The 13,154-nt window shown below is 51.9% G+C and overlaps 1 protein-coding gene across 9 annotated transcripts in view; it reads right to left on the bottom strand.

The window, feature by feature from the left end:
* Positions 1–13,154, bottom strand: part of ATP9B (ATPase phospholipid transporting 9B (putative)) — a 293,323-nt gene that overhangs the window by 1,766 nt on the left and 278,403 nt on the right. For 7 of the 9 annotated variants that reach the window (XM_008013727.3, XM_008013730.3, XM_008013725.3 and 4 more), the window contains 3 exons: positions 3,829–3,886; positions 2,585–2,788; positions 382–414 (listed from right to left, as the gene is read on the bottom strand). In XM_008013727.3, the coding sequence (XP_008011918.2) occupies positions 382–414; positions 2,585–2,788; positions 3,829–3,886 (295 nt within the window). The remainder of the gene's footprint in view (positions 1–381; positions 415–2,584; positions 2,789–3,828; positions 3,887–13,154) is intronic. The other 2 variants (XM_008013726.3, XM_008013731.3) reach the window with 1 other exon arrangement.

Raw genomic sequence — 13,154 nt, forward strand, 5'->3', positions numbered from 1 at the left:
ATAAATGACAGAGGGAAGTGCCAGATCCCTGTATGAAGGGGAAGTCCTACGTTTGTGTGCACTCATTTTCTGAAGACCCTGGAAGTGTTTTCCAGGAGCTCAGCCCCTACAACTGAAAAGGCAAACATGTTTTAGGGACTCGTGCAATCCTTAGCAGATGGCAGGGTGCCTGGCCCCTTCCCTTCACTCAGGGCCACCAAGCCCCCAACAGGCAAGCCAGCAGCACTCAGCCCACAATGAGCCAAGTAAGCACATGGCCACCAGCTTACGTGACATCAGAGAGTTTGTGAGTCGGTTTATTTTTCTGATTAGTTAAGTATCTTTATCAATATTGTTTGGCTAAATTTCTACATCTTTGAAAGAAATGATAACTTTACCTACCTAAGAAAGCTCCAAAAGACACTCTGCCTATACCTGTTCCAAAACAGGAATAAAGAAAATAAAGGACAGATTAAAGGAGATACCGGGTATTTCAAGGGGTTAGCAAACGAATAAGAAACACATTAACAGCAATAAAATGGCAGGTGCAAGATGCGTTTTCAATGTGGTTTTAACCTCTCATTTCCCTGCCTGTTACCATACAACTGTTTAAATATCACTGAAACCCAACAGTTAAGTTTCCTGTGTCTGAGAAGCACACACCTTGGCATTCCCGAGGAGACAGAGACCTGTGCAGGTCTGAGGAGCTCACCACAGAAGGTGCACATGCTGGAGGGCTGGCCACGTTCTGCAGGTGCAAAAGGAGCTCCGCACATTCGTTCACATGTACCTAAGCACGTTACTACTGATCTTCACACCCGTTCCTAACGGGAAGTGATACCATCTCCAGTTTGCAGATGCAAAAGCTGAGGCTCAAAGCGGTGGTGAGTCCTGCCCACACCTGTGATGTGTCTTTGTCATTTTGTGAGCTCACTGTGGCACTTAGCGTGTTCACGTGTCCCTGAGTACGTTAATTCATGATCATACAGGAAAATATTCTAAAAGCCGATTTTCAAAAGAAAAATAACTAGGACATTATAATTAGAAAATAACCATTTCTTAGAAGCCACAGGTATTTTCTGAGAGTTCTTTTATGTAAGAACAGGAATATTTCACATTTTCCTCTATAGAGGTTCACCACTGCACGAACACTCAGGCACTGAGATGGGGACAGGTGCACACGCGGCTCCGTGTTCACTTCCCGCAGGCCCGAGTCCGCCTCCGTGTTCGCTTCCCGCAGGCCCGAGTCCGGCTCCGTGTTCGCTTCCGGCAGGTCCGAGTCCGGCTCCGTGTTCGCTTCCGGCAGGTCCGAGTCCGGCTCCGTGTTCGCTTCCCGCAGGTCCGAGTCGGGCTCCGTGTTCGCTTCCCGCAGGTCCGAGTCCGCCTCCGTGTTCGCTTCCCGCAGGCCCGAGTCCGCCTCCGTGTTCGCTTCCGGCAGGTCCGAATCGGGCTCCGTGTTCGCTTCCGGCAGGTCCGAGTCCGGCTCCGTGTTCGCTTCCCGCAGGTCCGAGTCGGGCTCCGTGTTCGCTTCCCGCAGGTCCGAGTCCGCCTCCGTGTTCGCTTCCCGCAGGCCCGAGTCCGCCTCCGTGTTCGCTTCCGGCAGGTCCGAATCGGGCTCCGTGTTCGCTTCCGGCAGGTCCGAGTCCGGCTCCGTGTTCGCTTCCCGCAGGTCCGAGTCGGGCTCCGTGTTCGCTTCCCGCAGGTCCGAGTCCGCCTCCGTGTTCGCTTCCCGCAGGCCCGAGTCCGCCTCCGTGTTCGCTTCCGGCAGGTCCGAGTCGGGCTCCGTGTTCGCTTCCCGCAGGTCCGAGTCCGCCTCCGTGTTCGCTTCCCGCAGGCCCGAGTCCGCCTCCGTGTTCGCTTCCGGCAGGTCCGAATCGGGCTCCGTGTTCGCTTCCGGCAGGTCCGAATCGGGCTCCGTGTTCGCTTCCGGCAGGTCCGAATCGGGCTCCGTGTTCGCTTCCCGCAGGCCCGAGTCCGCCTCCGTGTTCGCTTCCCGCAGGTCCGAGTCCGGCTCCGTGTTCGCTTCCCGCAGGTCCGAGTCGGGCTCCGTGTTCGCTTCCCGCAGGTCCGAGTCCGCCTCCGTGTTCGCTTCCCGCAGGCCCGAGTCCGCCTCCGTGTTCGCTTCCGGCAGGTCCGAGTCGGGCTCCGTGTTCGCTTCCGGCAGGTCCGAATCGGGCTCCGTGTTCGCTTCCCGCAGGCCCGAGTCCGCCTCCGTGTTCGCTTCCGGCAGGTCCGAGTCCGGCTCCGTGTTCGCTTCACGCAGGTCCGAGTCCGGCTCCGTGTTCGCTTCACGCAGGTCCGAGTCCGGCTCCGTGTTCGCTTCCCGCAGGTCTGAGTCCCAGCTGCTCCCGAGTGGCTGTGCTGCTCATGTCAGGGGACCAGCCAGTGACCAACAGGGCTCAGCACCTCCTGTCAGGGGACCAGCCAGCCAGTGACCAACAGGGCACCGCACCTTCACCCGTGGTGCAGGGACGGTAAGAGCAGGCACTTTCTGATACGGGTTTTACCATGATCCACAACTTAACGTATTCAGAAGTAACAATAAGAAAATGCTTCAAAATCATGAATAGACAATGATTCAGAAAACAATTTCAAGGCAACTTACCAAAATATTCATTGAGAAAAGCGAGTGAGGACACGTAGCAGCCCAGGCTGAGAAACTCGGCCACCACCATCAGCCAGTGCCATGTGCGGACGGTCAGCGCCACCATCAGCAGCTCGGTCAGGATCAGTGCGGTGAAGGAGATGGCCACCACGTGGACGAACTCGGACTCGAAGAGCACCAGGGCCCCGTACATGAGGATGCCACCTGAAAAACAGCAGGAGCTTTTTCCACGCACACGAGCAGGGTGTAAGCAGCTAGAGGAAACAGCCTGGAACCAGCAGCCTCACCGAAGACCCTTAAACGTAGCAGATAGGCCGGGCGCAATGGCTCACATCTGTCATCCCCGCACTTTGGGAGGCCGAGGCGGGTGGATCACGAGGTCAGAAGTTTGAGACCAGCCTGGCCAACATGCTGAAACCCCATCTCTACTAAAGATACAAAAAAATTAGCCAGGCGTGATGGCGCACACCTGTAATCCCAGCTACTCAAGAGGCCGAGGCAGGAGAATCGCTTGAACCCAGGAGAGGGAGGTTGCAGTGAACTGAGACCACGCCACTGCACTCCAGCCTGGGCAACAGAGAGAGACTGTCAAAAAAAAAAAAAAAAAAAAAAGGCAGATAATTGTCATGCCCATGCTTCATGCTGATGAACAAATCGCTTAAACTCTGGATTATGGACAAGAGATTATGGACAAAATAAGATGGGATCCCAGCTAGATCAGTTAGAAATGGCAAATAGAGGCTGACAAACGTGCTCATCTCTGGATGCAAAGCCACACCTCTACTACCTCTACTTCAATTAGTGTAAAGAGTTACGTGTTGCATGTAACTAATAGATCTGATCTGTTAGTTATGCTTTCAACAATCTCCCATTTATATGAACACTAAACAAAGAGCAGCTAATGGCTTCTCCTTACAGAACTCAGATTCCTCAAAGTCTTTTCATCACTCTATGAAAGAAAGCCATTGTGCAGGGTATACAATGTGGTAAGCGCTTGTTAAAATCTTTCTGGATTAACATTTAATTAAAAACTAAGTCAGTTTTTGGGTGACATGCATCAGTTAAAAAAAAAAAAGGGCCCATGTTGCTGGAATATCGATTGACAAGACAAACGGAAGGCAGTATTTAACTGCTGGTGACATTTTAAGCTGTTGGAATTTAATCTGCAAGTAAAAACAGTATTGCTAAAAGACCACCAAAATAAAAAAATTCTTTAGTCCAGTAAACTAAGGATCCCGTCTTACCTTGGTAAATACTGATTAAAACCCAGATGAGGAAGGTTTTGAAGGACAAGGATCTTCCCTAGGGAAACAGTGGAAGAGTGTCGTTAATGCACGGAACCACCTGCTTGACTCACAGACCCCGAGTCCACAAGCCCCACCCATGCCACCCCAGCCACCTGGTCTACCAGCATTTCAGGGTGCCTTTTCCTGACACCCAAATCCTGAAGAAGCTGCCTGGGCCCCACACGTGTCCACTGGTGCCTGAGGTTAGAGGTTCAAGTTCTCTTCTGTTTGACCTGCCGTCTTGTTCGATGTTTAAGCCATAGTTCTAATAAGCCAGGAGTGATGTATACAAGCAAATATTTCAATGAACCAGGGGGGAAAGGCTCTTGGCAATAAAAACATTTTCCTTTATTGTGAACAAATACTTCTGTATTTACTGTTTAGTTTTCTCAGATCAAAAGATACAAAAGGTAACAGCTCTTCAGTAAGGATGGCACATCCTAACTGAAGTAAAAAATTATCCCTTAAACCCTTGTTGGAGAACGTGTCACATCCATAACCCCACGTGGATGGAATGGGTCCTTGTGCCAGGCTCTTCACTCTGCGAAGTTGAAGGCAGGTGATGAGGGGGCCGGAGGCAGGGGAGCTCTGGCCCACAGGGTTGCTTGTCCTGCCGCACCCCTGAAGATTAATTCACAGTCCAAGAAGAGAGGCTGAGTCACTAACAACCGCCCTGACTTGTTGGTGCTAAGGAGCTGTCAACAGTGACGCATGTCGCGAGGCCCTGTCTTGATGTGAGGACTTCGTTTACTTGACACCTTCGCGTCTATTTTCTCAGTTATGCAGGGCAGACGTCGTTTCCATTTACAGACAACGAAACTTGAGAAGTTCCGTGATTTCCTTAAGTTCTCGCTGGAGGCTGGGGGTGCTAAGTGTCGTCTGCCGATCAGATCCCAAAGTCCTACCCTGATTTAGAGCTTCCCCATCCACAGGGGAGATTCTCCAAAGGACAGGAAGTGGTTTAAAGAGCCACAGAGGAAAGACAAACCCTCAGGGAAGCTCAGGGGACACAGAAGACAGCAGGGAAGATGGAGGACGGTGACAGGCTGTGCTCAGGGCCCGTCTGACCCCGCACCTGCCTGAGTCTGCTGAAGACCTTGACACAGGCAAGAGCCATCACAGAACAGAGGCGCGGACGCTGGAACTGCGGCTATATTCCTGCAGGAGCCCACCAGTGGCAGATTTACTAATTACCATTCTAGTTGTAGTTTAAATATAAAAGACAAGTGTGGTGACGTATTAAGTGTTTTCCTAGGTTGCAAGGGTTCGTGTGTGAAGATGCTGACAGAGCCTGAGCCCTTACCACACGTGAATATGAAAAGGAAGATTCAAACTCACTGTGATTAAAAAGCACTACTGCTGTTTTTTGTTTGTTTATTTTTTGAGATGGAGTCTGGCTCTGTTGCCCAGGCTGGAGTGCAGTGGTGCGATCTCCGCTCACTGCAAGCCCCGCATCCCGGGTTCATGCCATTCTCCTGCCTCAGCCTCCCGAGTAGCTGGGACTACGGGCGCCACCACCACGCCTGGCTAATTTTTTGCATTTTTAGTAGAGACGGGGTTTCACCGTGTTAGCCAGGATGGTCTCGATCTCCTGACCTGGTGATCCGCCCACCTCGGCCTCCCAAAGTGCTGGGATTACAGGCGTGAGCCACCGCGCCCGGCCAAGCACCACTGATTTTTAAAAAGCAAGAAACTTTTAAGTTGAACCGTTTATATACTCTAAATAAGTTCTCGCGGTACATATTTCCCAAGGACATTTCTCTCCCTGGGTAATGGTAGGTGTTTGGTCTTTGATCATGAAATTCATCTGTAATTAAGTACCTGGCTCATTTTAATCAAAAACTGTAAAAGGAAACTTATTTTGACATAAGAAAGAAAAGGCTATTTTGTGGCCTGATTTGCTGGAGTGTATTCAGTTTTATTCACGTGGGACAATGATGGGCGTCTACGTGGAAAGATAAAGCGGCGTTTGTGCAGTCTCTCTTGTTAGGGGCTGCCAGCAGGGCCAGCACCGCAGACCCGCACCCGTGGGCTGTTCCATATCGAAGCAGACGACATTATAGATTAATAAAAGCAAACACAACAGAACGGGTACAAAAACCATCAATAAAATAGTTTGAGAAAAACATGCGTACATCTCCTATTAATGGCTCCCAGACTGTAGCTGAGAACAAAATCCTGTTATATTTGATGGTACAGACACGTTACTCAAAGAAGCAATTCATTCACTAAGGGTTTCATGTGACGGACAAAGTCGCTCTTCCTGGGCCAGGTACCACTTCATCTGGTTTAGGAAGAGGAAGCCGTCTGTCACTCTGACTGATGCCCCCGTATGTGTGGAATACCTGGAGTGGGGTCCTGCCTAGCACACGCCTTCCTGCTGCATCCTCGGGCTCAGGACTTAATCTCTGTGCCTCAGTTCCCTCCTCTGTGAAATAGAAGTAATAGTGGGCCGGGCGCGGTGGCTCAAGCCTGTAATCCCAGCACTTTGGGAGGCCGAGACGGGCGGATCACGAGGTCAGGAGATCGAGACCATCCTGGCTAACACGGTGAAACCCAGTCTCTACTAAAAAATACAAAAAACTAGCCGGGCGTGGTGGCGGCGCCTGTAGTCCCAGCTACTCGGGAGGCTGAGGCAGGAGAATGGCGTAAACCCGGGAGGCGGAGCTTGCAGTGAGCTGAGATCCGGCAACTGCACTCCAGCCTGGGTGACAGAGCCAGACTCCGTCTCAAAAAAAAAAAAAAAAAAAAAAAAAAAAAGAAGTAATAGTGGCATGTGGCTCACGTGCATGAAATAAAATGAGCCATGAAATAAAATATGCACAATGCCAGCAGTATAGTAAATATTCACTGAATGCTACTGTTATATTTACCAATTAAATATTATGGATTCAGAAAGTATATTTCTATTGTACCAAAAAACGTAAACAATAAAATCAAGCAAAAATTTTTTTTTTTTTTTTTGAGACGGAGTCTCACTCTGTCGCCCAGGCTGGAGTGCAGTGGCGCAATCTCAGCTTATTGCAACCTCCACCTCCCAGGTTCAAGGGATTCTCCTGCCTCAGCCTCCCTAGTGGCTGCGATTACAGGTGTGCACCACCACGCCCAGCTAATTGTTGTACTTTTAGTAGAGACGGGGTTTTGCCATGTTGGCCAGGATGGCCTCGAACTCCTGACCTCAGGTGATCTGTCCGCCTTGGCCTCCCAAAGTGCTGGGATCACAAGTGTGAGCCACTGTGCCCGGTCAAATCAAGCAAATTTTAAGGAAAGATTGACCCACCTTAAAGTCATATGCGCACAATTATTCGTTTGGAAGGCTCAGGGCGGCGGTGCACGGAGCACGCTGATGCGTGCATGACATGAGACGGGGTCCCTCTGTGTGGATCGGCACTGTGGGATGAGACCAGCCCCTCCAAAATGCCAGGGCTCCTGTCCTGAGTCTGTAATCACTGTTCTCACTATTACAATTTATTCTCCTGGCCTACCTCCACAATATACTTTCTCTGAACCCTTTTTTTTTTTTTTTTTTGAGATGGAGTCTCACTTTGTCACCCAGGCTGGAGCGCAGTGGCGCAATCTCAGCTCACTGCAAGCCCCACCTCCTGGGTTCATGCCGTTCTCCTGCCTCAGCCTCCTGAGTAGCTGGGACTACAGGCACCCGCCACCACGCCCGGCTAATTTTTTGTATTTTTAGCAGAGATGGGGTTTCACCGTGTTAGCCAGGATGGTCTCCATCTCCTGACCTCGTGATCTGCCCGCCTCGGCCTCCCAATCTGATTCTATTTTTTTTTTTTTTTTTTTGAGACGGAGTCTTGCTCTGTCGCCCAGGCTGGAGTGCAGTGGATGGATCTCAGCTCACTGCAAGCTCTGCCTCCCGGGTTTACGCCATTCTCCTGCCTCAGGCTCCCGAGTAGCTGGGACTACAGGCGCCCGCCACCTCGCCCGGCTAGTTTTTTTTTTTTTTTTTGTATTTTTTAGTAGAGATGGGGTTTCACCGTGTTAGCCAGGATGGTCTCGATCTCCTGACCTCGTGATCCACCTGTCTCGGCCTCCCAAAGTGCTGGGATTACAGGCTTGAGCCACCGCGCCCGGCCCAATCTGATTCTTAATAGAACAACAACAATAAAAAATTTCGCCTGTTCCCATAATTGTTGTTATTTGAGGGAAGTTTGGGAGTGTGGAGTAGAAAGATCCTATAGGCAGATACAAGAGGAGAAAAAGATGCAGCCAAAGTGTATCAAGAACAAACCCTACAAACAGAGAGGGAAGGACGGTGCACATGGTGGCGCTGGGGAGAGAAGCCCCAATTAACTGCGGCTCTGCACGTGTCTCTGGCCTTGGCAGGAAGGGAGGCTGGAGAGGAAGAGCGGGTTTCCTGCCACTCAGCGCCCGGCCTGCCCTGCTCCTGAGGGTGTGGAGGTCCTGCAGCAAAGGGGTGGGTAAGCAACGTCCCAGCAGCTCCTCTGCTTGCCAGGCTCACTCCACTGTCGCTTTTCTTTCTTCTATTAATGGTCTGAAATTATGGTGACTGATTTCTTCAAGGTCTCATTCCTTCATTCTTACGTGGATAAGCTCAATTTCATTAAATACAAATCACAGAATACAAAATGAACTTCAAATATTACTGGACAGAAAGTTGCTGAACAGGTTAAACGCGAGCCGCCAAGCAGATAGTGTGCACCTAAATGGGCTTGCTGCCGCGGACTGGTCGCAACTGGGCCAGGGCCAGGCGCAGACACGGGCTGGTGATAAACTCCATACTTTGAAGGATAAGACTGCAGCATTGCAAACACAATTCTGATTTTGTAGAGACAGGGTCCTGATCTATTGCTGAGGGATGGAGTGCAGTGGTGCGATCACAGTTCACCGCAGCCTCCACCTTCCAGGCTCCAGTGATCCTCCAGTCCAGGCAGCTGGGACCACAGGCACATGGTGCCGTGTCCAATTCTGTTCATCTCTCCTAGGAAAATTGAAGACTTTCACGGCTCTGACTCTGTTTTGTTTTGTTTTGTTTTTTGAGACGGAGTCTCGCTCTGTCGCCCAGGCTGGAGTGCAGTGGCCGGATCTCGGCTCACTGCAAGCTCCGCCTCCTGGGTTTACGCCATTCTCCTGCCTCAGCCTCCCGAGTACCTGGGACTACAGGTGCCCGCCACCTCGCCCAGCTAGTTTTTTGTATTTTTTAGTAGAGATGGGGTTTCACCGTGTTAGCCAGGATGGTCTTGATCTCCTGACCTGGTGATCCGCCCGTCTCGGCCTCCCAAAGTGCTGGGATTACAGGCTTGAGCCACCGTGTCCGGCCAATCATTTTGCCTTGAGATCACTTTAGACTTGCAGGGAAGCTGCAGAAACAGTGCAGACAGCCCCACGGCGCCATCCAGCTCTCCCAGGGCCATGGTGCCGTCCAGCTCACCCGGGACCACGGCGCCATCCAGCTCTCCCAGGGCCATGGCGCTGTCCAGCTCACCCAGGACCACGGTGCCATCCAGCTCACCCAGGGCCACGGCGCCGTCCAGCTCACCCAGGGCCACGGCGCCGTCCAGCTCACCTGGGGCAACACTCCATGGAGACACAGACACACACCTTGGCAGAAAAACAGTGCGGAGGTCCTGGTTTTTCTCAAACGCAATTTTCCTGCCCAGGACCCCTGCACTGCCCTGGCCGTCATGTCTCCTGGGCTCTGTGATCTGGCCAGTGCCTCTCTCTCCCTGTCTTTAATGACCTGGCTGCTCCTCAAAGCTCTGGACATGTCTTTGTGGAATGCCCTTGTTTTGGATTTGTCTAATGTCTTCTAGTGATGACACTACTGGGGAGGATTTGTTGAGGGGACGCGTGTTCCCCACAGGGCTCCACAGCAGGAGGTGTGGCCTCTCTCATCCCTGGTGATGGGATCTGTGTCCCTTGGAGGACCTCGTGACAGTGGCTGCTGCCCTGGTGCCTCAGAGGGGCCTCCGACCGCCCTGGTTCCTTCACATTTATAACTGGAATCCTCTGGTTGAGGAGGCGCTTTCTCTGCATATACATGGTGGCGGTGGAGGTATCTGTGTGCTCTCCGGGTATCATCTAGTCATGCTGCTGTCTAGGCTGCTGTGCAGGGCGTTAGGTGCTGGCCCCTGGGAGGCTCAGTCTCTGACACCGTCAGACCTGTCTCCTGCACCAGCCTCACTGATTCTTGTTCAGTAGTTCCTTACTTTTTTGTTCCACAAGAAGTTCCAGGCTCATCTTGTCTTTTCCTTGCCTCAGCCCTGGAATTAACCCCTTCTCTAGGGCTCTGCACGGTGGGGCACAGCACAGGGCCTTGTCCGCACGATCTGCACACCGAGCATGCTCATTGCCGCCGGGGTTCCTGATTCCAGCTGCTCGACGTACGGCCTAGGACTGTGTGTGTGTTTACTAAGCCATGCTCACACATGTCCATGTTTATTTCTTCATCTATTTATTTATCTCACAGAAACCACAAGCCCAAACTGATTTGGGCTTCAATCCAGCCCTATATTTCTAACTTTGTCACTAACAGGGAGAAATCTGCTTCTCATTAGCTACCAGGCATGGGCTTATTGGTTCCTGTGAGAAGCAAATGCCAAACGTAGCCCATGGTTTGCAGTTCTTTTTTTTTTTTTTTTTTGAGACAGAGTCTCACTCTGTCACCCAGGCTGGAGTGCAGTGGCCGGATCTCAGCTCACTGCAAGCTCCGCCTCCCGGGTTCACGCCATTCTCCTGCCTCAGTCTCCCGAGTAGCTGGGACTACAGGGGCCACCACCGCGCCCGGCTAATTTTTTGTATTTTTTAGTAGAGACGGGGTTTCACCGGGTTAGCCAGGATGGTCTCGATCTCCTGACCTCGTGATCCGCCCGTCTTGGCCTCCCAAAATGCTGGGATTACAGGTGCAGTTCTTTTTGTCTTCAGCCTTACAGTGAACCAGAGGCAAAAGCTTTTCCCAAGGCCACTGAAAAGAGCTCCTTTCTTCCCAGCCCACAGCGTGGTTCTGTGGTTCATGGGCCGCTGTCTGCATTCCTCCTCCCGTGGGCTCCATGCTGGTGCCGTCCCGTGGGCTCTGACAGGGGCACGGTCAGGTGTCCCCCACCACCCACCACCACGCCAGACAGAGCAGCTCCCGCACCCACACCCCCTTGGGCTGCCTCTCCGGTCACCCTCTACACTCAAACCTTTAGTGACCACTGACGGGTCTCTTCCCTACAGTTCTGCACCTCCCAGGTGTCAAGTAAAAAGAACCGTACCAACTTTCCAGTCTGGCTTCTGTTGTGCAGCCAAATGCCAAATGTATGATCCAACATGTCGTGTGAGTCAGCAGTAACCCTCTCACTGCTCAGCACAATCCCACTGCCTGGTGGCATGACACACAGACTGTCCGTGTCCACTAGGATGTCCTCCATCACGCACGGGCTGTCCCCATCCACGGAGATGTCCTCCGTCCACGCACGGGCTGTCCCCGTCCACGGAGATGTCCGCCATCCACACACGGGCTGTCCACGGAGATGTCCTCCATCCACACACGGGCTGTCCCCGTCCACGGAGATGTCCTCCATCCACACACGGGCTGCCCCCATCCACAGAGATGTCCTCCATCCACGCACGGGCTGTCCCCGTCCACGGAGATGTCCTCCATCCACACACGGGCTATCCACGGAGATGTCCTCCATCCACACACGGGCTGTCCCCGTCCACGGAGATGTCCTCCATCCACACACGGGCTGCCCCCATCCACAGAGATGTCCTCCATCCACGCACGGGCTGTCCCCGTCCACGGAGATGTCCTCCGTCCATGCACGGGCTGTCCCCGTCCACGGAGATGTCCTCCATCCACGCACGGGCTGTCCCTGTCCAAGGAGATGTCTGCCATCCATGCACGGGCTGTCCCCATCCACGGAGATGTCCTCCATCCACACACGGGCTGTCCCCGTCCACGGAGATGTCCTCCGTCCATGCACGGGCTGTCCCCATCCACGGAGATGTCCTCCATCCACGCACGGGCTGTCCCTGTCCACGGAGATGTCCGCCATCCATGCACGGGCTGTCCCCATCCACGGAGATGTCCTCCATCCACACACGGGCTGTCCCTGTCCACGGAGATGTCCTCCATCACACACGGGCTGTCCCCGTCCACGGAGATGTCCTCCATCCACGCACGGGCTGTCCCCGTCCACGGAGATGTCCTCCATCCACTGGCTGAAGGGCATAGGGCTGTTTCCAGTTTTTGGCAATGATGACAGTGCTGCTGTGAACATTCATATATAGGATTTAGTATGAATCTGTTTTCATTTCTCTTGGAGAAATACCTAGGAATGGACTACTGGGTCATGGGGTAAATATATATTTACCTTTGTAAGAAATCCCCAAACTGTCTTCCAAACAGGCTGTGCCATCCTTCCTTCACCCCCACAGTGAAGGGGAGTCTCTGTTGCTCTGGGTCCTCTCAGCCTTTCACGTTGCTGGTGTTTCGGCTGCTCTAGCACTGGGGGGTACGCAGCAACTCACTGTGGCTTCAACTTGCAGTTCCCTGATGAAAGTGACACTGAGCATCTTCACAGGCTTCCTTGCCATCTGAGGATCATCTCTGAGGTGGTGTCCAGTAGTATCTCCCGTCTGCTTTAAAAACTGGGTTGTTTTCTCGTTGAATTTTGGGGATTTCTTATATACTATAGAAACAACTCCTTTATCAAAAGTGTGACGTGCAAATATTTTCTTCCAGGCTGTGGCTTGTTTTTTCATTTCCGTAACAGTATCATTCACAGAGAAAAACTTTTTCTTTTTTTTTTTTGGAGACAGGGTCTCACTCTGTCACCCAGGCTGGAGTGCAGTGGCTCAATCACAGATCACTGCAGCCTCTACCTCCTTGGCTCAAGCAATCCTCCCACCTTAGCCCGAGTAGCTGGGACTACAGGCACACAGCAACCACCATGCTCAGCTAATTTTTTCTATTTTTTTGTAGAGACACGGTCTTACTATATTGCCCAGACTGGTATTGAACTTCTGGGCTCAAGTTTTCCTCTTGCCTCAGCCTCCCAAAGTGATGGTATTACAGGCATGATAAGTCACTGCACCTGGCCAAAACTTTTAAATTATGGTAAAGTCTAATTTATTATTTTTTCCCTTTAAGGATCATGATTTTGATCTCATGTCTGAAAACTCTTTGCCTAACTGAAGGTCATGCATATTTGGTGTGTATTTTCTTCTGAAAGGTTTATAGCTTTACATGTAGGTCAAGGGTCCACTTTGGGTGCATTTTCACATGAGGTGTGAGGTGGAGGCTGCAGGTCTGTTGCTCA

This window comes from Chlorocebus sabaeus, chromosome 18 (assembly GCF_047675955.1).
Source record: "Chlorocebus sabaeus isolate Y175 chromosome 18, mChlSab1.0.hap1, whole genome shotgun sequence".
In the NCBI taxonomy this organism is placed as follows: domain Eukaryota; kingdom Metazoa; phylum Chordata; class Mammalia; order Primates; family Cercopithecidae; genus Chlorocebus; species Chlorocebus sabaeus.